The 23,291-nt window shown below is 33.0% G+C and overlaps 2 protein-coding genes and 1 pseudogene across 3 annotated transcripts; all 3 read right to left on the bottom strand.

The window, feature by feature from the left end:
• Positions 1 to 8,373: 8,373 nt before the first annotated feature.
• On the bottom strand, positions 8,374 to 10,426 carry LOC144553238 (galactoside 2-alpha-L-fucosyltransferase pseudogene; annotated as a pseudogene).
• A 1,534-nt stretch (positions 10,427 to 11,960) lies between these two features.
• Positions 11,961 to 19,011, bottom strand: LOC144553153 (galactoside 2-alpha-L-fucosyltransferase-like). 2 transcript variants are annotated; one of them, XM_078301252.1, is made up of 2 exons: positions 18,620 to 19,011; positions 11,961 to 13,593 (listed from the first exon to the last, which is right to left on the bottom strand). In XM_078301252.1, exons 1-2 carry the CDS (start codon positions 18,780 to 18,782, stop codon positions 12,137 to 12,139), a joined length of 1,620 nt encoding a protein of 539 aa, XP_078157378.1. In that variant the 5' UTR covers positions 18,783 to 19,011; the 3' UTR covers positions 11,961 to 12,136. The 2 variants fall into 2 exon arrangements, with proteins under 2 accessions (XP_078157378.1, XP_078157377.1); XM_078301251.1 differs by lacking the exon at positions 18,620 to 19,011 and adding an exon at positions 14,835 to 15,191.
• Positions 19,012 to 19,140: 129 nt separating this feature from the next.
• On the bottom strand, positions 19,141 to 22,327 carry TIC22-IV (Tic22-like family protein). The gene is made up of 7 exons (XM_078301253.1): positions 21,869 to 22,327; positions 21,720 to 21,782; positions 21,251 to 21,325; positions 20,883 to 20,933; positions 20,492 to 20,623; positions 20,357 to 20,392; positions 19,141 to 19,503 (listed from the first exon to the last, which is right to left on the bottom strand). Exons 1-7 carry the CDS (start codon positions 22,301 to 22,303, stop codon positions 19,414 to 19,416), a joined length of 882 nt encoding a protein of 293 aa, XP_078157379.1. The 5' UTR covers positions 22,304 to 22,327; the 3' UTR covers positions 19,141 to 19,413.
• Between the last annotated feature and the right edge of the window lie 964 nt (positions 22,328 to 23,291).

The raw sequence follows: 23,291 nt of genomic DNA, 5'->3' as shown, positions 1-23,291 counted from the left end.
ACTGGGGACCATTAAATAAACAATCCCCTCATAAATACTTGTCATTTATCCCCGCACAAATTTTCCTTTTTTTTTCTGGATTGTCCCCGCACAACTGGGGACCATTAAATAAACTATCCCCTCACCCAATGATAAATACTTCTCAGACATAAGGATAAATACTTTATGATACATTGATAAATACTTTATGTTACATGGATAAAAACTTATCAGATATAATTGCAACTTTCAGTACAATATAAATGATAAATACTTCTCAGACATAAGGATAAATACTTTATGATACATTGATAAATACTATATGTTACATGGATAAATACTTATCAGACATAATTGCAACTTTCAGTAAAATATCAATTATAAATATTTCTCAGACATAATGATAAATACTTTATGTTACATGGATAAATACTTCTCAGACATAATTGCAACTTACAGTAAAACATCTGTGACAATGATAAATACTTCCCATATATAATCGTAAATACTTGTCAGAACAACGATAAATATTTTCTTGAACTTGTCAATAAGTAATATTTAATCAAATCAAAGTATTATCATGTCAGGGACAATGATAAATACTTCTCAGACATAAGGATAAGAGTAAAGCCAGGGTGTGACATGCTCACCAATAAAGTTTGGTGAGCATAACTCCAAAAGTATATCGGATCGACGTCAAATGTCAAATTCAAACCGTTGAAATCCATGTACTTCATGAGTGATGCATATACATGCAAAATTTTGAAAGTTTCAAGTTTATTTGATACACGGTCAAGTGGTCAAAGAAATGAACATTTTATTATAAGTTATTTTATATATTCAATTTTTATTATTTCTTTGACCACTTGACCGTGTAGCAAATAAACTCGAAACTTTTAAAATTTTGTATGTATATGCATCACTCATGAAGTACATGGATTTCAACGGTTTGGATTTGTCATTTGACGTCGATCCGATATACTTTTTGAGTTATGCTCACCAAACTTTCTTGGTGAGCATGTCACACCCTAGCTTTACTCTAAGGATAAATACTTGTCAGAACAATGATAAATATTTTCTTGAACATCACTAAACTGATAAATATTTATTAGCGGGAATTGTTATTAAAGGATAGTATAATTAATGCAGAGATTGTTATTAGAGGACAGTATAATTAATATGGGGATTGTTAATTAATGCGGGGATTGTTATTAAAGGGCAGTAATTAATGCGGGGATAAATGAAAATTCTTAGAGGAATTAATGCAGGGATAAAAGGCAGTTTAGGGAGTTAATTTGGAGAAAGAGAGTGCGGGGTTAAATGAGGGGACAGAGGTGAGGGGATCAATATAATTATTCAACATATATACCTACAAATTTTCTTCTGTTTTTTAATATATGTTATGGGACATAGAGATAGCCTATCAATCAAATTTTATACAATTTAACTAATATTTGATGATGAATTAAGAATATTTTATTTACATTTAAATTTTAAGTCACTTGATGTACAGTTAAAAATATATATCATATTTTATCCCACTTTATAAAAATAAAATGTGAATAATATATATCATATTTATAATGTTGAATTTTAAATTGTAGTTTTATTTATAAAATTATATTGCTTGTCATACTAATAAATTATCAAAAAATCTTTCCTCTAATAAATATATTTAATATTCTTAACTGCGTGCATCATATATTGAATTTCTAAAAACATCATATCGCTGTATTAATTCTATTGATTGTATAATAAGAAATTAACAAACAATCTTTCCTCTAGTAAATATATTCAATATTCTTAACTACATTCTTAACTACTTGTATCATATATTCAATTTCTAAAACACATCATATCATATAACTGTATATTCTTATTTATTTTTTTGAGATGGTGGAGGTCCAATCACCCATCAACCTAGCTATATAAACCTATTATTACTAGTACAGAAAATGCGATCATACAAGGTTCAAAAGGCTAATTAATGACACAGTTACATGGCTGTATCAACGAGTGTCGTGTATAGATAGAGGGATACTTTGTATATGGTTACCGAATCGTGTCTGTATTGATCTAATGTACACATATAGTTAAACACAACCATCACTACAACAAAGTAGACACTTTTTGCGAGGGAAAAAACGCATTTATGACGGTCGTCCGTCGCAAAAAGAAAAAGCTAAACAATGAGAGTAGTCCGTCGCAAAAAGTCACTTTTTTATCCTCGCAAAAAGTGTCTCATTCTTGTTGTGCATGTCAAATCACAAAAAAGGGCGCTGAAAATGGTGGTTTGTACACAATCAAGTTAACCATGTACAATGATTAGCGTTATATAAACGGTTTCTACAAGTCATGTGTGTATTATTTTGAACACCGTACAAAGATTGTTGTTTAAAACTGTGTATGATTTTTTTTTTTTTTACGATTTACAATTTGCTAGCCATTAAACATACAATTAATTACCCATTCATAATTCAATAAATATTGTACAATTCACATCCATATTTCATCAAGAGAGCCTCTAAGAGCTACTATATAAAATGAAAAGTCAAAACTCTAACATCTCGAGCTAAGAAGAAAATAAAACCCAAAATTAAAGAAAACATAACCTGACATTTTAATGCATTAAAATGCGCACAAAATCATTCATATCTTGATTGTTTGACTTGATGGTAAATAAATTCGAAAATAATTTTTTTAATATGGAAATGAAGCTCTCGTTATGGATCCACAACAAGAATGAGACACTTTTCGCGAGTATAAAAAAGTGACTTTTTGCGATGGACTACTCTCATTGTTCAGCTTTTTCTTTTTGCGACGGTACTTTTTGCGACGGATGACCGTCGTAAAAGCGTTTTTTCTCTCGCAAAAAGTGTCTACTTTGTTGTAGTGGGAGATTGGTTTGAATGGTTTGGATTTATCGTTTGAAGTCGATTCGATAGATTTTGAAAGCCGGAAGCAAATTGTCAATATACTAGAGTAAGCACGTTAGCCATACTCTCTCTCTCTCTCTATATATATATAGTTCATGTTGCTAGCTAGTAATTAAAGAATCATAAAATGAACTTCAAACCAAATGACATTGCTACTGCTTCTGATTTCATCAAGATTCTGAAGGTTATTTCACAACTTTCTCAAACGAGGAACTCCCCTATAGACGTAATTTGTCTCACATCCATGTAAAGATTCCTTTGCTAAGTGATTAAACCTTCATATTCTTATGATTGAAAACATAGTTGCTAGTTATTGAATATTAATTTCCCTTTTCTCCGTCTGATTAGGTTTGTCTAGTTTTCTAACTGATCATAGTTTCTCTAAGTACACGAGAGGAAAATAATGAAGATAAGGAACGACGACCCAATCAGAGGGGAAAAAAAGGGAAACTGAGAGAAAATGAAGAAACAGATTAAGGGAGCTTAAATACAGCAAGTGTGTGTAACGGTTGAGGAGTTAGACGCAAATGAATCGTACACGGCTTGAACAAAAAAATAGTGTTTGAAAACCAACTGTACATTCATTAATAACAAACTGTGTACAAATAAACATAACTTATGGACACGGTTCGGAAATTTCAGACCGTGTGTATATATAGAAGCTTTTTTCGCACGAGCATCTCCTCCCATTACACACTGTTAATGTGCGATTTTTTAACATATGTATATGATATGCCGTGTATAATCACGCTTTCTGTACTAATGGATAATCATAACTAATTTTATACTTAAGTTTCATATATGTGACCTTCATAATTAAATTTTTTTTTTTTAATTATCATACTATAATCATATATTTTTATCGAGTAGAACTAGGGTGTTCTTAAGTTCACTCAGTTCCTCGATGAACTAAAGTAAAAAATCCATCGAATCAGCTTCAAATAATAATATGAATCATTGAAACCCACATTCATACGAGTCATGCATTTTCGTGTGAAAATTTTAAACATTCGAATTAATTTAGTATAAAATCAAGCGGTCAAAATTAGAAAATTAATAAATTAATTTCAATGCATTCATTTTTTGAACCTTTTTAACCACTTGACTTTATGCAAAATTAATTTTAAAATTAAAAAAAAATTACATGCAGACACATCACTCGTAAAGTAGGCGGGTTTCAATGGTTCAAATTCGTTGTTTGAGGCTGATTCAATGGGTTTTAGACTTGAGTTCACCAAGAGCCTTGGTGAACTTAAAAACACCCTAGTTCTACTGGATCCAAATATGCTATTTTTCTTAAGAAAAGGAGTACCCTCCTATTTTTCTATCCGAACCGTTAGATGCGATCTATATATTAAGATGTGCTTGGAGACCAAATTTTATATTTTTTGAAATTTTTTTACTATTTATTATGCCACTTTGAAAATCGCTGATCCAATGGTCCAGAAAATATAAAATCAGCGATTTTCAAAGTGGCTTAATAAATAGTAAAAAAATTTCAAAAAATGTAAAATTTGATCTCCAAGTACATCTTAATATATAGATTGCATCTAATGGTTCGGATTGACTATTCGGACTTTGAAAACGGAGAAAAAAAATTTGAAATATAGAGTGCATTTGGGTGCACAAAAATTTGGATGCATTTGAACCTCATCTTTGTTTTAATATATTATATTGATATAAAAAATAATAATTAAAACCATATGATTGATTTTGAATAGCTCGGATGGAGAAATTGGAGGGTAGCTGATTTGAATCCAGTTATACTCTATTCTTATCGTATCGAATTAATACAATATATAATATCCGTACTGGTGTACCATCATAGCGAATCTCTTTTTTTTATTCTCAACTTGTCCTGCGTCAACGAAAGGCCCGCGGTTTTTGTAAACTGCATCTTTGCTCAATAATGAAAGAAAGAAAGAAATTTAAAAGGCCCACAGTTTTTTCTGCCCCGTTAATTTCTCTCATGACTTCACGATTGACCTGTTCTATTCATAATCAGTATATATAATATATTTTTTTGCACTGTTTTGCTTTGTAATAGTAAATAAAGAAGGTACTTTGTTAAAATGTCAATCTGAACCGCTTATATTACTTTTATTTTCTATTTTCAATGTCTAAATAATTCATCTAAAATATTTAATTATTCTCCATATTGAAATATATTTGGAGACCAGATTTTACGTCTTTTTTTTTAGAATTTGTTTACTAATTTTGTAGAAAGATACAAAATCATTGTTTTTGAATGATTCAAAATCTCTTAAAAAAATGATTTTTACCTATTTAAAATAATAGTTAAAAATTTCAAAAAAATAGAAAATTCAGTCTTCAAGAACATTTTAATATGGAGATCATGTTATGCAGTTTAGATCAATTGTTTAACTTTGAAAACGAAGATAAATATTTGAGGTATGATTGAAACACATAACTAATGGGATATTTTTAGAAATTATTATTGAATAATATAGAAAAATAGATTGAGTATCTTGTATTTTTGATGGCCTAGATGGCACCAAGTATGTGGCCTTGATCCAAACTTTGGTGCTGAGTTAGCTCTCAGGATCATATATAGTCATAAGATTCGGAATAATTTATTTTTGGTGATGGTAAACCGAACGTCAAATTATTCAGTTGATTGAATTATTCGCGAATTTTTTTCAAACTTTTTTTTGCTCCATTGTGGAACTAAGATCTCTTGTTTTGATAATTTCAAATTATTTCCGAATTATATTCGAATCACAAAACTTTTACCCCACCGAACTAAACCCGAATATTTCATTTGTCACTATACTCCGGATCCAAGTCCTCCCACTTATTTCCAAATCAACACACAAACACATATCTGAACGTAAATTGCTGGCCACATTAGATCCCTCATAAAACCCCATGTTGTTTGTAAATTGAGGGGCAATTTCACGTATACCCCTCAAAAGCTTCAAAATACGTATTTTCCCCCTAAACTTCAAAAACTCACATATTTACCAATTTTATTGTCTTTTATATTAAATATATTCAAAATTTATAAAATACATATTTTACCATTTTATTAAAAAGCATAAAATGCCCATCTGACTTCGATTTGAATATGAAGGTTCCTCTACAGTCTGAATTGCTTTAAGATCCGTGAGCGCTAGATCAGCATGAATCTTAAAGCGAACACACACAAATATTGAATCAATGTGCACATATCATAATGCGATCCACGCGGATCAAAATTGCTTTGAGGTCCATGCGCTTTAGATTAGCACAAATTTTGAAGCGAACACGCAATAATCTTACAGCGATGCTTGTGGATCGAACGGTAGAGGAACCCTTCAGATTCAAATTTGAGTTCGATGAGGCATTCTATACTTTTAATGAAGGATAAAATAGGTATTTTATAAATTTAGAATGAGTTTTAATATAAAAGACAATAAAATTGATAAATATGTGAGTTTTTGAAATTTAGAGGGGGGAATATGTAATTTTAAAATTTAGAGGGGAAAATACATAATTTTGAAGTTTTTGAGGGGTTTACGTGAAATTTCCCCCTAAATTAAATAGGAGAGTTCCAATACCTCATTTCTTTCATACCTCATCATACCTCATATTGTATATCTTCATTTTCAAAGTTTAAATTGTCGATCCGAACTGTTCAACATCATTTTCATACTAAAATATGCTTGGAGATAAAATTTTAAAATTTTTGCAAATTTTTTACTATTGTTTAAGATAGGTACAAATTTACTGTATTTGGACCGTTCAAAAGCAGTGATTTTCTACCTATTTAAAAAAATAGTAAAAAGTTTTTAGAAATTATAAAATTTCATCACTAAGCATATTTTAGTATGAATATCATACTAAGCAGTCCAGATCGACATATTGAATTTTAAAATGAAGATATAAAATATGAGGTATGATGAGGTATGAAAAGCATGAGGTATTGGAACCCTCAAATTAAATTGGAAGTTTGGATCCAATTCCAAAACTCTGACTTCAAAGTTGAAGATCCAATTGTGCGGCCTTCTGTGTGTCTATGGAAAAATGGGAGGAATTTGGGTTCAGAGAGGTAATTCGGTTCCAAAGTTTGAATCGGGATTACAAATTAAATTCCCTATATTACTAAATAATATTTTTATATTAAAAAATTATTTATTTTAACCCTACCCTTCTAATATTGATCGCAATGATTTTTTTTTTTTGTTGATTCCTCTTTAAACGCTAGTAAAATATGGAGTAGTCGAAAGACAATTATATCTATTTTTTTTTTTTTTTACTCATGACTTGCATATGCACTTCAAGTTTTATAAGTGATCACATTTAAATGCATATAGTAACTTACATTTTGCCACTTTTATCAAAATTTTGATGATCATTTAATTAGTCTATCACGAAGATGTCGATTCTACAAAAATTCACTGCAAAGTGTGAGAAAAATACTAACCTGCAAACCAACCCGCCCGATTAGATTATAAATATATCTTTAAAAACATGTCATAATCGAACTGACCTGTATATAATATTACTTATGTTATGAATAAATATTAAATGTGTGAATGTCATTTATTTTGTAACTCTCAATATTAATTCTGAATTAATTTTTCCACTACTTTATGTGTCACTATTGAAATTGATACCTATTACTATTGAAATATATAACTTTTCATTTATATTTTGTAGTCTATAAATAGAGACTTTGCAATTTTATATTGTACACATTTGAAAAATATATAAAATAAAGTGATTGACATCTTTCTATGTGTTCTCTCTATCTTATTTATTACTTGTTTATCTTTATTTTATAACAACTTAATAATTCTTAAATATTTATAGTCTTAATTGTAAACTTGGTGGTTTTCTCCTCGGTTCTATGAATTTTTATTGCGGAGGATTATTACATTAAGACGGGCCAAATCTGAGTTCTCTCTTGAAGCCTCAGACGGAAGGATTCCACTGGGCCGAATCTTTGTTTTCAGAGTCAGTCTCCAAATGGACCGGGCCGGCCACTGGGCTCTAAATGGACAGTGCCGAATCCGAGTTTTTCTCATCAATTATTTATCCTGACATTGAATTATTGAAGTCCCAAAAATATGAAAAAGTGAGATTTTCTGGCGTTCACTCATGAAGTAATAATCTACACTACCAGTGATTTTTTTTTAAAAGGAAAATTCAGAATGGAACTTTTGAGCATCGTCTCTCCAAAAAAATGTTTGTTCCTAATCTGACTAGGTAGGTACTTTTGATGTGATTTTCCGAACTTAGAGATGCTCTTTTTCATAAGAATTTAATCATTCGGAATTTAGGATACATACTCTTTTTTGAATTGGAGAATTCCAATACATGTAGTACATAAAAAAAAAATATGAAGTTTACCCTAGTCTCGGTTTCAAAAGAAAAAATATCTTTACTGGAAAAAAAGGCTCCAAATTCTACATACTATTACATAATCAATAAAGGATTTGAAAAGATTTCATATTTAATTAGAAACCTCATCGAACAGCTTAACTCCATTGTCAAAATCCTCGCAAGTCTGAAGATATGGCAGCGCCTCAGCAGGATCAACTCTTGTATTTGGTTTACACTCGGGAAAAGGAGGTGAGTGCAAACATGGCTCGACCGATTTGGACTGCACACAAACCGGACCAGGTTTCGCAATCTGCCAATTCAGTGTCATGAGTATATACGGTTTCAACCCAGCCAAACCATGTGCTATATATCCAAATGTCGACATTGCTGTTGTAGCTATCTTGTCACAATAACTCAGCAAATACATCTCAGCTAATGCTTTCTGATTATGAAACTGCGCGAATGTGTTTTGCGCCAGTTCATGTGTAGGTTGAAACACTGAAACTAACTCTCCTTTTACGGTCGAATTCTCGTAGTATGTGGATTTGATTTTCTCGTAATATTCCGAATACAAAGAAATGATCAAAACTGATGTTCTTTTAGTTGGATTTGATACAGAGTTTGTGAGGTTTGAAATGCCGATTTCAGGTAGTAGCTTCTTTTTCTCTGAGCACTCAATTATGCGCTCGTATACCTTTTCAAAAGGAGGTGCATCATACGGGACGATCCTTATCTGAAGCCCGATTTTCTCATCTGTGTTTGTTAGATATGTCTGGTGAAATCTTTCGATCATTTCCCATACCGGGTTAGCGGGTTGGAAGAGATACCGACCCAAGTGATGGAACATGGCTTCCTTGACCGGAAACATAAGCCTCAGTTCATTTTCAAACTCAGGATACAAAAACAAAGCGGGTGCGTAATAGCAATCCGATTTGGTAATCATCCAAGTGAACTTCTGGGCGATCTTTTGGTGATCTTCGCAAAATATACGGCCATGAACATGCCATGCATTGCTCCATGCATCAAAAAACACAAAAGGGGGCAAAGATTTGGCCGACACATTCGCATCAAGACTGATGCTTCTATTCTCCAACAAATTTATGAAACTTTCTGGGGATTCCCTCCGAAATTTCCATTCTAAATCTTTTATCGGAAAATCAGAAGGCAATTCCCATGAGCTTTCAGGAAATGGCTCACAAAATACATTTTTTGTCTCCTCTTTCATTTCTATTAATAGTATTCTGTTTGTAAGAATAGAGTAGAGGAATGTTGAGGCAATAGCAAGCATTCTATTCCCTAAACCATTACCTTGTGCAAAAACTGCATATTTGCACTCTGTATTCTCGACATTTTGGCCGGATTTCAATTGTTCGATGGCTTCTTTGTAGAGTTCGGAGTGTGGGCCACATTTTTTATGGTATTTTTCATATTCCCTTAGTCTCTGAATAAGATAAGGCGACACTTGAAAAAGAGAGGGCTTGCGATAGAACGAAGACTTGTATCGGGCTATGCAAGAACGCTCATCGAAATCAGGGGAAAGCAATCCTCCAAGAAGTTTATCTTGTCCTCCTGCCAAAAATGTATGATTCTCATTTCTTGAATTTAAGAAATAAAAACTGAAATAAATATGCCAATTGAAAAGCACCAACAATATCGGTTATTGTTAGATTTACCCTCAAATAGTGTCCCTAACGGTAGCAATTTAACTTGTAGATTTAATTATAGCATGTTTACAACTTTGACTTCTTTTTATTCTTTCATTTTTGCATCAATAAATTATATTTACGAGATTTGTAATCTCTTGTCCTCCATTTATTCAATTCAAGTGCATATCAAGAAAGATGTTCTTTGGAGCTTCCACTTTAAAGAAAAAAAAAACTTAGAACGAAATTATAAACAATACCTTATTTAAACTATATAGTTTGACAAAACATTCAATTATTCAGGGAACTATGTACTTATCAAACACCATACAAAATGTGAATTTACATATAAAGTTAAGATGTCTAACCAATCAACTTATCAGTTGCTTGGAACAGGAACAGAGAAGAGCCACTTTTGCTTCCAAACAGAACAACAAGAAACAAGGAAGAAACAATAATCACTGCAAAAATGGCCTTCTCCAGTTTCACTGTTACTTGCCACCATGCCTTTCTTTTCTCCGCCACTGCCTTGTCATCCATCGCTCGTAAGAGATTTAATTTAAGAATTTATTGAGGTAAATTGCTACTCTTTCTCTCTCTCTCTCTCTCTCTCTCTCTCTAATGCTGATGGTAACAATCATAATGCAATATATTTGTGTTAAAAGTCAACTGAAAAACATATTGTCCTGCTGCTGTTGGTGTAATGCTGCAAAAATGCATTGAACAATATCGCTCATTAATTGTTTAAGAAGATTACCTCAACCAATCTTGTATTTAGGGGTGAAAATGGATCGGATATTATCCGACCGTATCCGAATCCGTATTCGAAAATTCAAGATGGATATCCGATATAAGAAGATCCATGCGGATATGGATATGGATATGGTTTTAATTTTAATTATCCGTATCCGAATAGTAGATATATACTATATAATTTAATATATATTATTAAAAAAATTATGTTATTCACTATTATAAAAAGCTAATATCTGCATCCGTATCCGTTTAATATCCGATCCGTATCCGTATCCGAAAAATAAAAGCGGATACAGATATGGTTTTACATTATCCGATCCGTTTGCACCCCTACTTGTATTACTTTACTAAAGGATTTTATTTTTATTTTTGTGACATCGTGCATGATGTCACAAAAGTTCTAGAACCAATATTAGACATTAAGGGTTCATATAATATACGCATTAGAAAAATCAGCTAATTAATGTTAATAGTGTTAATGCACATATAAAAATTAAAAATATGTTTGACTTCGAATCTAAAAATTGGTGGTGCGTAGCATGCATGTAGATTCGACAGATGGTAATAATGGCAAAGCACAGTCGTGCAAGCATATCATCTCTTTCATTTTATTTTTAGGAGGGATTCTAATTTTAACTAGTGAAGCTCTATCTTCCCTGCATACACAATTGCTCACGTCACTTTAGTTGCAAGACAGAGATGCCAAATGACAACATCAAATTTAAATTTCAGTTTTGAGTAACAAAATCCAAACCGTTCATTTGTTTTGCATATGCATCGCTCGTGAATTCTAAATTTAGCTTTGTCATTTAGAATTATAAAATTAAATTAGAAATGCAACTATTAGTAGTTTTTTTTTTTTAAACAGTGAGGATGTCTTTGCCTTCTAAATCTATACACTTGTTATTACAATAAAGAATTTCCTTTTCCGATTTTGAACTAAGAGAACATTATTTTTTGGCATTAAATCAAAAAGCTAGTTCTCTCAAATATTAGTGTTATCATGTTTCAGGAAAACAGGTTAGCGTGGATTTCTCCTTAAAGAAAACAGCAACCAAAACATTAATTTCTCCCAATTTGGGTGCTTTGTAGTGGACCAAGATAATAAGGTTATGTTAGTATGTTACTATATGTTAACGATTCGAATTGCTTTTATAACATCAGGGCTAAACTTGGCGCACCAAAACCTCGCGAATTTACTTGTTTTAATTACTCTCTGAAAAATGTTATGCAAACAACAGATAATGTGACTTGGTCTTCAGATAATTGAACCCAACGTTCTATTTGCCACCAAAAAAAAATATGATTACTCCAGGCCTGTACTGGTGATTATCCAGCTCTAGATGAATTCGAGAAAGAAATTAAAAAAGTTATACATATCAATTTATTAAATGATATATCAGCCCATATACCTTAATCAACCAATTCTAACTGAAATAAACTCAACAAAAAACAGAGAACAAAAGCTGAACCAACCAATTACAAACCAATAAACTAACTATCATATAACTTGATACCAAAGCCAACATCCTCACAGTGCCTTACGTATGGTAACAGATGTGCCGCGTCGGTATCCTTCCCTCTACACTCAAGTAAAGGAGGTGAATGCAAACATGGTTCAACCGTTGTGGACTTGATACAAGGCACCTCTGCCACCTCTGTATTCCAATCGGGTCTCATCAAGATCCACGGTTTGATTCCTGCAAAACTATGTGCCACGTATCCAAATGTAGACCATGCAGTTATAGTCATTTGGTCACAAAAACTCAACAGGTATATCTCGGCTAACGCCTTTTGGTTGTGATTTTGTGCCTCAGTTTGTTGTTCTTCTTCGTGACTAGGCTGGTACACTGACACAACCTCACCATTCAAAGTGGGATTATCATAATAGATGGCTCGGATTCTTTCGGAATAACCCGCATACAAAGAAGTAATTAGAATAGCTTTGTGTTTAGTATTTGTAGATGAATTTCTCATGGGCGGCTCAGAATGAGTAATTTCGGGTAGAAATTTCACTTGGTTGGTGCATCTCATTATTTGATCGTACATGACTTCAAACTTGATTGGTTTTTCTCGGAAGATTCTAACTTGAAGCCCTATCTTTTCGTCGGCATGAGCAAGATAAGCATCGTAGTATCTTTCGATCCTTCCCCAAACTTCGTTGGTCGGATGGTAGAGATACCGCCCCAAGTGATGAAAAACTGACTCCTTTTCCGGAAACATCCTCTTGAGCTCCTCTTGGTACGATGGCATCAAAAATAATGCTGGTGCAAAATAGCTGTCCGATTTGAGTAACATCCAATTGAACTTTGAAAGCATCTTTTGATCCTCTTCGCAAAATATGTTATTTTGCATCCTTAGTGAAAACTGTTCTAGGTGAAGATAAACATAGGCCGGTAAGGATGAAGCATTGGCATTATATGAAAAAGCCCCCCTCTTTAGCATATTCACATAACTCTGTGGTGCTTCGATGTGAAGGTTATAGTGTTGGTTATACGGGAAATCAGGAGGTAAAACCCATAAGCTCCCAGGAAATGGTTCACAAAACAGGTTCTCAGATTCTTTGCCCATATTGGCTAACAAAACCCGGTTTGTCAAAAGAGCATACAAGAATGCAGAGGCTAGGGATAGCATTCGGTTTCCCAACCCATTACACGGAAACCATATTACGTATTGGCATTGCGAGTTCTCATAATTGTGGCCAGATTTGAGTTGCTTCATCGCTTTTTTGTACAGTTTCGAGCCGGGGCCACATTTCTTGTGGTACGATTCGTACTTGCGCAGCTTTTTAGTGAGGTACGGTGAAAGGGTGAAAGGAGACTTTTGCCAGTACTGATGAGATTTGTACCGGCTTTGACATGATTGTTCATCGAAATTTGGGGAGAGTAACCCACCGAGCAATTTGTCGGAACTTATGGCAGGTGTTGTACTAGGCTTTGTCTCCACCTTACCTGAAACATTACAGTTGCTCAAATGTGAATGAAATGTTTTTGTTTATAGAGAGGGCTAAGTTTTATGTGAGAACCAATCTGGATCATAGACTCAATGTTGCATGCATTGTGCTTGCATATGTTAATTTTATATATAGGAACTATGATAAATAAAATAAGCATTAGTAAATATGGTGCAGTATCAAGAACTTTATAAAAAGGTTAATCAAATAATTTGCACATATAGTTTCATAATTTCATGTCATAAATTGCATGACATCCACTCGCTTTAGGTTAGGGGTTTTCTCTAATAATTGAAAGGAAAAAAAAAAAGCAAGTACTTTGAATGGATCTTGATTAAACTTGATACTTGATCATAAACTAAGTTTTATTTACAGGAGCGAAAAAAATGAAAAGAAAGTACTTCTTGTTATTAATATTTAATAAAAAAAAATATTTAAATAAACTAACATTCTTATCATATGTCCAGTAATACTTATTTTTTAATACATTATAACAAAATATTTTCTTATTAATGAAAATTAAAAAAAAAAAAAAAAAAAGTGCTACAGTTGGAATCTACTGTAACAAAATACTTTTTTATTAATACTTGATTGAAAGATTCCTAGATCCTGTATTCATGTTAGGTAATACTTGGCGCGTGGTAGGTTACACATGAAAGACAAGTCTACGGATAAAGAAATAAAGGGCAATTAGGTTAAATCTGGACTGTTCATTTCATAGACCATGTCTATTCAAGTTGAGAATGACCTCAAAGGAATTCAAAGTCAATACATCATTCATGATTCATGAATAAGTACACGGGAACAGGGGAGCTGGGGGCCCATGTACACAGCTACCACAAACAAAAATGAACTTCAATTACTACACCATTCAACCCCCCAAAAAAAACATTTCTACATCGTCCTTCTGAAATAAAAACTGATATTTTGCCTCAGAAATTGGAGCATGCATTCACAAATTTTGTGTAATTGAAGTGTTAATTATTTATTAGCAAAAATATAAAGTGTTAATTATTTGTTTTTCTTGACTAAAACCACTCGTACCATCTTCACTCAGCTCAAAAACTTGACAAAATCCAGAAAAATGAAGTCCAATTCCTAAATGCAATTAAAGCCTAAAGAACAATCACTGATTTACTGATCCCTAATTCGAGAGAATTCGTAAACTAATGAAACCAAAGGCAAGCAAAAGATGGGGCAATCAACAAAGGGGGAAGCATCAGGCATAGTAGTACCTACCTTTAGGTGAGGCAGGGTCAGATTGAGCGACAGCAGCGTTACCACCCCACCGGCCGCCGATAAGAAGGATGATAGCCGGAAGAGAGACAAAAATTCCGATCAGCACCAGCTCTGACCTCCTCAAGCGGCGCCAGTGGCTGATATTCTTTTTCTCCTCCTCCGCTACATCCTCCTCTTCCTGTGACCTCCTTGGACTCTTCGCCATTTTCATATATATTGATCGTTCCCTCTCTATCTATCGCTCTCTTTCGCTTCGTTTTTGACTTTCTAGTTTGGGATTAGAGAAAAGAGTTGGTCGTGTCAAAGACACAATGGAAGAAGAAAGGAAGTGGCGCGAAGGTGGTGCGTTGAATAATCAGATGAAATTATCGGATTAGATGTGAGTTTGATTAAGAAAAATAACATGCTATTATTCGCTACTTTTCATATAATATTAGGGAAGTTTCAAGAGCATCAGGCTCTTTGGTCTACCTTTCTCGGGGTAGTGTTCGAGTCGGAAAAATTATCCTTCGGAGTAGGGTCCGTTAAGGAACGTACAAGTTACGAGTGACATGATGTGATTATTTGCGTATTGTGATTATGAAATTTTGACACAGCACGTGAAAGATTTAATTAATCATGAGAATTACGTGTAATTAGGATCATTAAATATTGATTAAGTAGTAAATCTTGAATAAACTAATTTAAAACATAATTAAATGATCACGCGAGGCATGGTTGGTCATAGCACATTTGAACACGGCGTGACCATTCACGTGCCGTGATCACCTCTTGATATTTTAGTCACAGCATGGCACGTAAAAAATTAACTTGATCATGGCACGGCAGAAGACCAAAGTCACGATGTGTTAATCGCGGCACGGAACGTTTTTTCCACTCTAGGTAGTGTCGGAGTGATAACTATTTTTTTTGTATTTATGTACTTTAAATATATTTATTAATGAAAATGTTTATGTTTATGTTTATATTACTACAAATAAAAATATAAAACTCTATATTCATTTATTTGGCAAAGTTTTAAACTTTCTAAACTTTTTTATTCAAAAAAAGAGATGTTAACCACTTTATACAAGTATAAATGCTTGTAAATTTAGATATAAATTGTGTGTATGTCAAGTATAAGTATTTTTTAAATAAAGTTAAAAATATAGAACATTAAATGTAAGAATACTTTTTCTTTTATTTTACTTATTCTTTATCCATGATTTGCACTTGAGATATGAAGACAACATAGAGATACTGTTGGCAGCCTCTTCAATTATATGGATATGATTGGATGGTTTGGTGAAAGATATTTTGTACTACCATTCCCCAAATTCATATATATGACGATCATAGCATTATTATTGGACCGTAATTTAGGGCAAATTAAAAATTATTTGAGCATTTATTTCAGACGATCATAATTATTATAATGTCTTTATCTTTTATGTAGAATTGTTTGCTTTTCCTGATCAAAATCAAACTCAATTTATGTGGTCATTTTAAATGTCATGCACACCTTACACAACAGAACGGTCTAGCTATGGAAAGATACGAGACTCATATCATCCGTATTAAATCGGTGTTTGAATATTTTGATATGAGGTTGGTTAATATTAAAATGTTTGTTTCGGATCCATGGTGTAATTAATTGATTTTTTAATTTTTAAAGTTTAAATAATCGATCCAAACTGTTAAATGTGATATTTATATTAAAATGTGCTTGGAGATCAAATTTTATATTTTTTGCAACTTTTTACTATTTATTAAGTCAGTTTTAAAAATCACTGATTTTAATAAACAGTGAAAAAATTTGAATCATTGAAAAGAACAATTTTAAAACTGACTTAATAAATAGTAAAAAAAATCAAAAAAATGTAAAATTTAGTCTTCAAACATATTTTAATATAAATTGAATGTTGAACGGTTTGAATTGACTGTTTAAATTTTAAAAAATATAAAAACCAAAACATTTGTTTCATAGCCTATGAACAAACGTTTTAACATTAACCACTCACTTTTGACATATGCATTATTGGTGTCTATACTGATTACTGTACACAGGGGTCCGATTCTTTAATTGAGTAGTTGGGATCAGATCTGTTTTTTCTACCGTATCCTTGTGTGGTGGCAAACAGAATTGACATCACCTATATTTTTTTTTAAAAAGAAAAGGTAGAACCTTACTATTTTAAATCAAACGTATGGTTGAATTGAACATACTAAATCCACATAAAAAGACCCATCAATTTTAAATTGGATCGATCAGATCCGTTCGTTTTTAAATTAACGATCCAAATTAAAAAAAAATTATAAAAGAAAAATTAGTGAATACGAAATTCTAGCGTACATATGTTGAAATTCAGATTTCCTAAAGTAACTCAAAGCTCGAGTTTAAATCAGAACCGTCCGATCAGAATGTGCACAATTATTAAAGGACCTCCTCCGTAAATTTTACTTCATAGTTCATACCGAATTGATCGAATTTTGAAGATCCAAACTCAAATTTTGAGTACATTTTATGGAGTAAGGCTACGGTGCTATGGTTGCATAGAGGACTACGGTGCTACGGCTCAATATTTGAGTTTTCAAAATTCTAACAGTCGATCCGAACCGTTCATCTTATTCTCCATATTAATATGTGTTTGGAGACCAAATTTTACATTTTTTGAAATTTTTTTACTTTTTTTTAGATAGGTAGAAAATTAAATATCTAAATGGTGCAGAATTTTTTAAATCAAGTGATTTTCTATCTATCTAAAAAAATAGTAAAAAGCTTCTAAAAAAATGTAAAAGTTGATCTCCAAACACATATTAATATGGAGAACAAGATGAACGGTTCGGATCAACTGTTAGAATTTTGAAAACTCAAATATTGAGCCGTAGCACCGTAGCTCTCTATGCAACCCATAGAACAGTAGCCTTACTCCATTTTAGGAATCCGGATTCCGGAACCACATATATAAGGGAGTTCAATTATGTTTTTGTAAGTTTCATAAATCAGTGGGCACCTACGAAAATAAATCTGCTGTGATTCCCACGTTATTCCGATCTCAATCGTTCAAAGTTCTCCATGTGCGAATCTCAATGAAGAAACTTTTTCATACACGAATCTCAACGAAGTTGAATGGTTGAGATCAGAATAACAGGAGCCTGTTATTCCATTGGAATCACAGCAGATTTATTTCCACCTACATATTGATTGATTTTAACAAGTTAGAGGTTCCCAGTGGGCACCTACATATTGATTGATTTTGACAAGTTAGAAGTCCATCTCTATTCTATCACTTCTTGCGTATTAGTTGTGGGGATTAGTTGTGTACTTGTGAAGTATCTTAATAATATATTTCTACTTTTAAACCTAATAATTAATTGGTGGTCCATACCGAACTAAAAATTCAACTGAATTCTCAGCCTAGTGCCCTTCCTTGGTAGTTGCCTAGTTGGTAACAACTAGTCAACTATCAAGTAAAAAAAAAAAAAAAAATTCCTCGAATCTGATTTAAATCAAGCAATAGTTGTTTCCTTCCTATTTAGCGCTCTTTGATTTTTGCATTTATTCTTAATCAATTACTGGGTACCAAGTACCAACACACAAGGCCTCTTTTAAACCAGAATTCTCATATCAAAAACCTTTTTAAATAAACTGATTTGTTTAGAAAGGGATTATGAACTGCCACGGTTGTGATCTAAACCTCAAGATTTCTCTTCATTTCTCATAATCTCACCCTCAAAACAAACAAATAAAAGGGGAAAGAGAAGGAAAAGAAAACAGGAATTAAAGGAAAGAAGAGGATACAAACCTGGAAGATTGTTGTTGGGTATAGATTGAAGATTGTTGTTGGGTTTAGATTGAACTACTTGCGACGAAGAAAACGCAAAGCCGCCTCTCGAGAAATCAAATACAATCAACAGAGACAACACAGAGATGAAACCCGCAACAAATGCTACCCGATTTGCTTCCATCCTCTTCTAGTAGTGATCTTGCAACAGAATTATGCTCTCTCTCTTCTCATAAATTTGGAAGGAATCTCTAGGTAGACTCCAAAATAGTTCATTAATGGACTGGGTCGCAAAGAAGGACATAAACAATTGCTTTATTATTTAAAACAAGTACCATGTGATCCGTTAGTCAAACCAATGCGAGATTAGCACACCTTGTGGCCTTCAATGATTTGTTGGTAAAAATGGGCACATCTTTTTTTATGGAAGAGAGATGGGTTGCAATTTTGAGTACTAAAGGTAAAAGATCAACATCAAATGAGATGAGAACAAGTCAAAGACTGTATGGACTGGTCAGAGATGGAGAAAGAAAGGGAGAGGCTGAAAGCTTTAATCAGATTTTACATTTCTTTCAAGTAGCGTGCTCATTAACCTCAAAAATGCTTCAAATACAACAGCTCATGCTTCCCACTTTCACCTTCCGAACTAACAACTCAAAACTACCACAACTCTTCCAAACTGTAAAATTACAACATTGAATTTGACAAAACCCCGGTGACACTTCTTCAAGCTAGTGAAATAAGTATTTTTCTTTGCACAAGCAATAGTCATGGCGAGGGGAGTCCGGTCATGCTCTGGAGTTTCTTAGCATTTCTCAAGCTGAAACCTCATTGAGGTGCTGTGTGCAACTCTTTCCAGGTGGGATAAATATCAAATCATCCCATCCAGAGTCTTTGTCATTCATCTGTATACACATCAAATATAATGTTAGTTAGAAACCGAAATACATTTTATGGTAAAAATAAAGGAGGGGGGGGGGAGTAAATTTAAAAGTTTTGCAACCTCGACATTGTTCACAAAACCCAATAGTTTTGGAGGCTTTTAGCAAGAGTAGGGTTAACATGACCCATTGTTTTTGTGCCCTGGGCCTCACATCTTTATCTCAATTTTCAAAATCCAAACATTTGATTCAAGCTGCTCGACATTTTCTCCGTATTCAAATATGCTTGGAGAGCAAATTTTATATTTTCAGAATTTTTTTACTCGATATTTGATCTCCAACCACATTTTAATATAGAGATCATATTGAGCGGTTTGGATCGGCGGTTTGACTTTGAAAATGGAGATAAGAATGTGAGGCATGATTGAGGCACGGAAAACAATGGGGCATTATAATCCTACTCTTTTAGCAATTAATTATACTCCTGGCATCAAGGAACAAAAAGGTTCACTAGATTGCTCCAGACGAAAGTCCTCTCTTTTTGAGCTAATTGACCCTGACTTTTCATCTCGATTAGTAAAGAAACTTCAAACTTAATTTATCTGACCAGAGGAAGGTTGAGTTCTGTTTCATGTTAATTTGGAGCTGCAAATAGCAACTCATCAAAACTAGTGTCAAATTTGTTCCAAACTATGTGCAAAAATGTCATTTGCAAACATATCAGAACGAAGAGTGTAAATGAATAAGAAGTTATACATCAAGAGTGCAGAGATAAAAAAAATAGAGATGATTAGATGAAGATCCTGATTCACACCCAATAGATTTATTTTAAAAAAACAAAATTAATCACGAAAACAAATGTGCATGATATACATACCTCCATTTTCTTCAATACATCTTCGAAACATCCTACCTGGAGGGGATGCAAGAAGCAAATTACAATAAATGAAAAAATAAAATATGATTTGTTTAAAAACAAGAAAGAAGAAAAGAAAATTCCAAATGCATGTACCATAATCTGTTGGGACGAGCTGGACCCACTTAATTGTCTCGATGCCTTTGTGAGTTCTTTCTCTATATCTTCCCTCTGAAAATATATGGGGCAGTATCTCCTATTTTTCTTCTTTATAACCAGTAGATCTGACTGTAAATAGAAATTGAAAAACTAAACTTAGTTTGTGTAAACCAGCAAAGTTCAATTATGCTGTTATAACCATACAATGCCTTTCGAACAGTCATGCAAAACAGTATTAGATCCTGGATTATACGAGGCAGCTAAACATTTCAGTAAATTATCAACATTGCGTAAATAACAATTGTACAATATTTATAGGAATTAGTGTGCTACTAGACATTACATGGAAATATGATTTCAGTCAAGCTAATAAGAAGCACAAGTGTACCTGAAAAACTGGAACACCATCAAATCCTTTCGATAGATCAGATGATTTTAACTGCAATAAAGAATATAAGGCAAATAAACATTTCAGTAAACAATCAACATTGCGTAAATAACGATTGTACAAAAATTTACAGGAACTAGAGTGTGCTGATGAACATTAGATGGAAATATGATTTTAGTAAGTATACTTGTCATTTGAGCTAGTCAAGTATTTTCACAATAACCATTCTATCTTATTGATATTATGTTGTTAATTAATAAGCATTGTCACAGTAATTTCAGCACGTAGTTTTATCAAGCAAACAGCGAAGCATTTATTATTAAAAAAATGAGATTATTAACACTAAAAGGATAAATTCATGAGACAACCTTAAGTGCGTGTTTAATCTGAAGAGGATCAGGCAGGAACCGAAAAGCAATTCCTTCAACTTTTAACATGTAAACCTGCATGCCTAAAGTTAGCATGCGAAGCGAAGAATCAAAAGACAAAATTTATAATAACAAACACATTATACTGCAAGTGTACGCTATAGGACATCTCAGAAACATGTATTTCTATATTAAAGAGAAATCAGCAGAGGCAACAAACAGGAACATAAATGAGATATAATGCTCTATAGTATCATTTTCTGGTACTGTAATTTGTGAAAGTGCATTGTCTTTTATTTTAACTTTCCCATTAATAGTAACATCAAGATGACAATGGGTCAATGGTGATATTTGTATTAAATTTAATGGTCGTCTGAATTTATGTCAGACAATTACAGTAGCAAAACTAATAGTTTCAACATTAAATTGTGATTAAATATCCAATTGGAGTTGGGTTTAAGAAATGCACCTGATCAAGAGTTATCTGCACCACTCTTGCCCCTTTCCCCAAATCTGGTTGCTTTGTTTTTACCTAATAGCCCAGACCAATTATCAATTTCACATCCATCAGTTCAACATTTCAAAATTATATATCAACTTAAAAACTAGAGCAAATACCTGTGAAAGAAGAGCCTCAGCATCCTCCTGACGAAAACAGAGCAACCCTAGTGATCTCATACCATTGCTTGGATCAGAGATGAGTACAAACTCGTTGTTCGAGTTACTCACAGTGTACACTGAAGTGCCAGATAGTGTCTTGGCGACGTCATTGGCATTTAGAGCGAGGTCGAAAGCGTGCATGGGTTCAGGGGTTGAAGCAGAGACGGAAAGCGAAGGGATTGAAAAGGAAGCGAAGGAGGCAGAGGCGGTGCGGCGGGTCTGGTCGAGGCGGGCAGAGAACTGGGAGAGATGGTGTTGGAGGAAGGAGGAAATGGCCGCTATGGGATTTGGAGGAGGAGGCGAGGCGCCGGAGGTAGAGTCGGAGGCGGAGGTGGAGGAAACCATTGGCGCGGTGGAGAGGGGAAAAGAAGATGGAGCAGTAGCACCAGGCATATCTGGTAGCTGCTCCACTGTTTTTCAATTGCTTGGTGCTTCGGTTTAGTCGCCCTTATGGGACCCCGTAGTCCCATGGGCTTTCTATTTGGGCCTTGAGGATATTTAATCAGATGTGGATTTTTAATATTTATTTTGTTGGATCTGTGATCAGTTATTCAGTGATGTGATACAATTTTTTTCAGAAGAAAATGTATGGTGGTTATGTTTAATTGTTTATAGCTAGTATTTTTGTCCACATCAGAGTGATGAGCTCACATTTGATGTTGTTACAGTGATGAGTGTTTTTAAATACGGTTTTGTTTATGCATATGGAATGCTATTACATACTGTTTATCGAGTTTTAATGTGAAAATACATATACAGTTAGAATATATATAAAATAAAACTAATTTATAATACAAGAATATTTTAGCCTATGCAAATTTTTTTTGGTTTTTTTTGGATTTGGGTGCAACTAATAAAAATTTGCATAGGACCATATGAACCGCATATGTATTTGTATGACGGCATATATATACAGCCACATATTTAAATTTGTATAAGAGAGATTGCATGGTATTTTTCATACAACAGCATACTACATACGCATATGCAGTTTATGCTATCACATTTAAAAATACTGATAGGTGGTTATTTGTAAATTTAATATGTTTATCTGGATCAACATATAATCATGATGACCCATCCGTTTATCAATTTACACCATCCATATTTAGTAGGAAAATTTATTTGTTTGCTTATCGGATAACAGTACGAGTAAGAAAAGGTTTCTGTTAGTTCATTGAATAAAAATTATTTCATACTCATTATTATATAGGAAAATTAATAAATACGAAATTATATATAACAATTTCTTATGTTATATTTAACAGTATCATTATGACGAGATTGATTCATAAATATTTCATATAATTTTATTTAATTATTCATTTAAACATAGTGGGACAAATTATATATTTTTATGATATTATATAAGTTAGGTTAT

The sequence above is a fragment of the Carex rostrata genome, chromosome 4, assembly GCF_964058835.1.
Source record: "Carex rostrata chromosome 4, lpCarRost1.2, whole genome shotgun sequence".
Classification (NCBI taxonomy): domain Eukaryota; kingdom Viridiplantae; phylum Streptophyta; class Magnoliopsida; order Poales; family Cyperaceae; genus Carex; species Carex rostrata.
The sequence above is the reverse complement of the archived record's forward strand: the minus strand, read 5'-3'. Positions and strand labels throughout refer to the sequence as shown.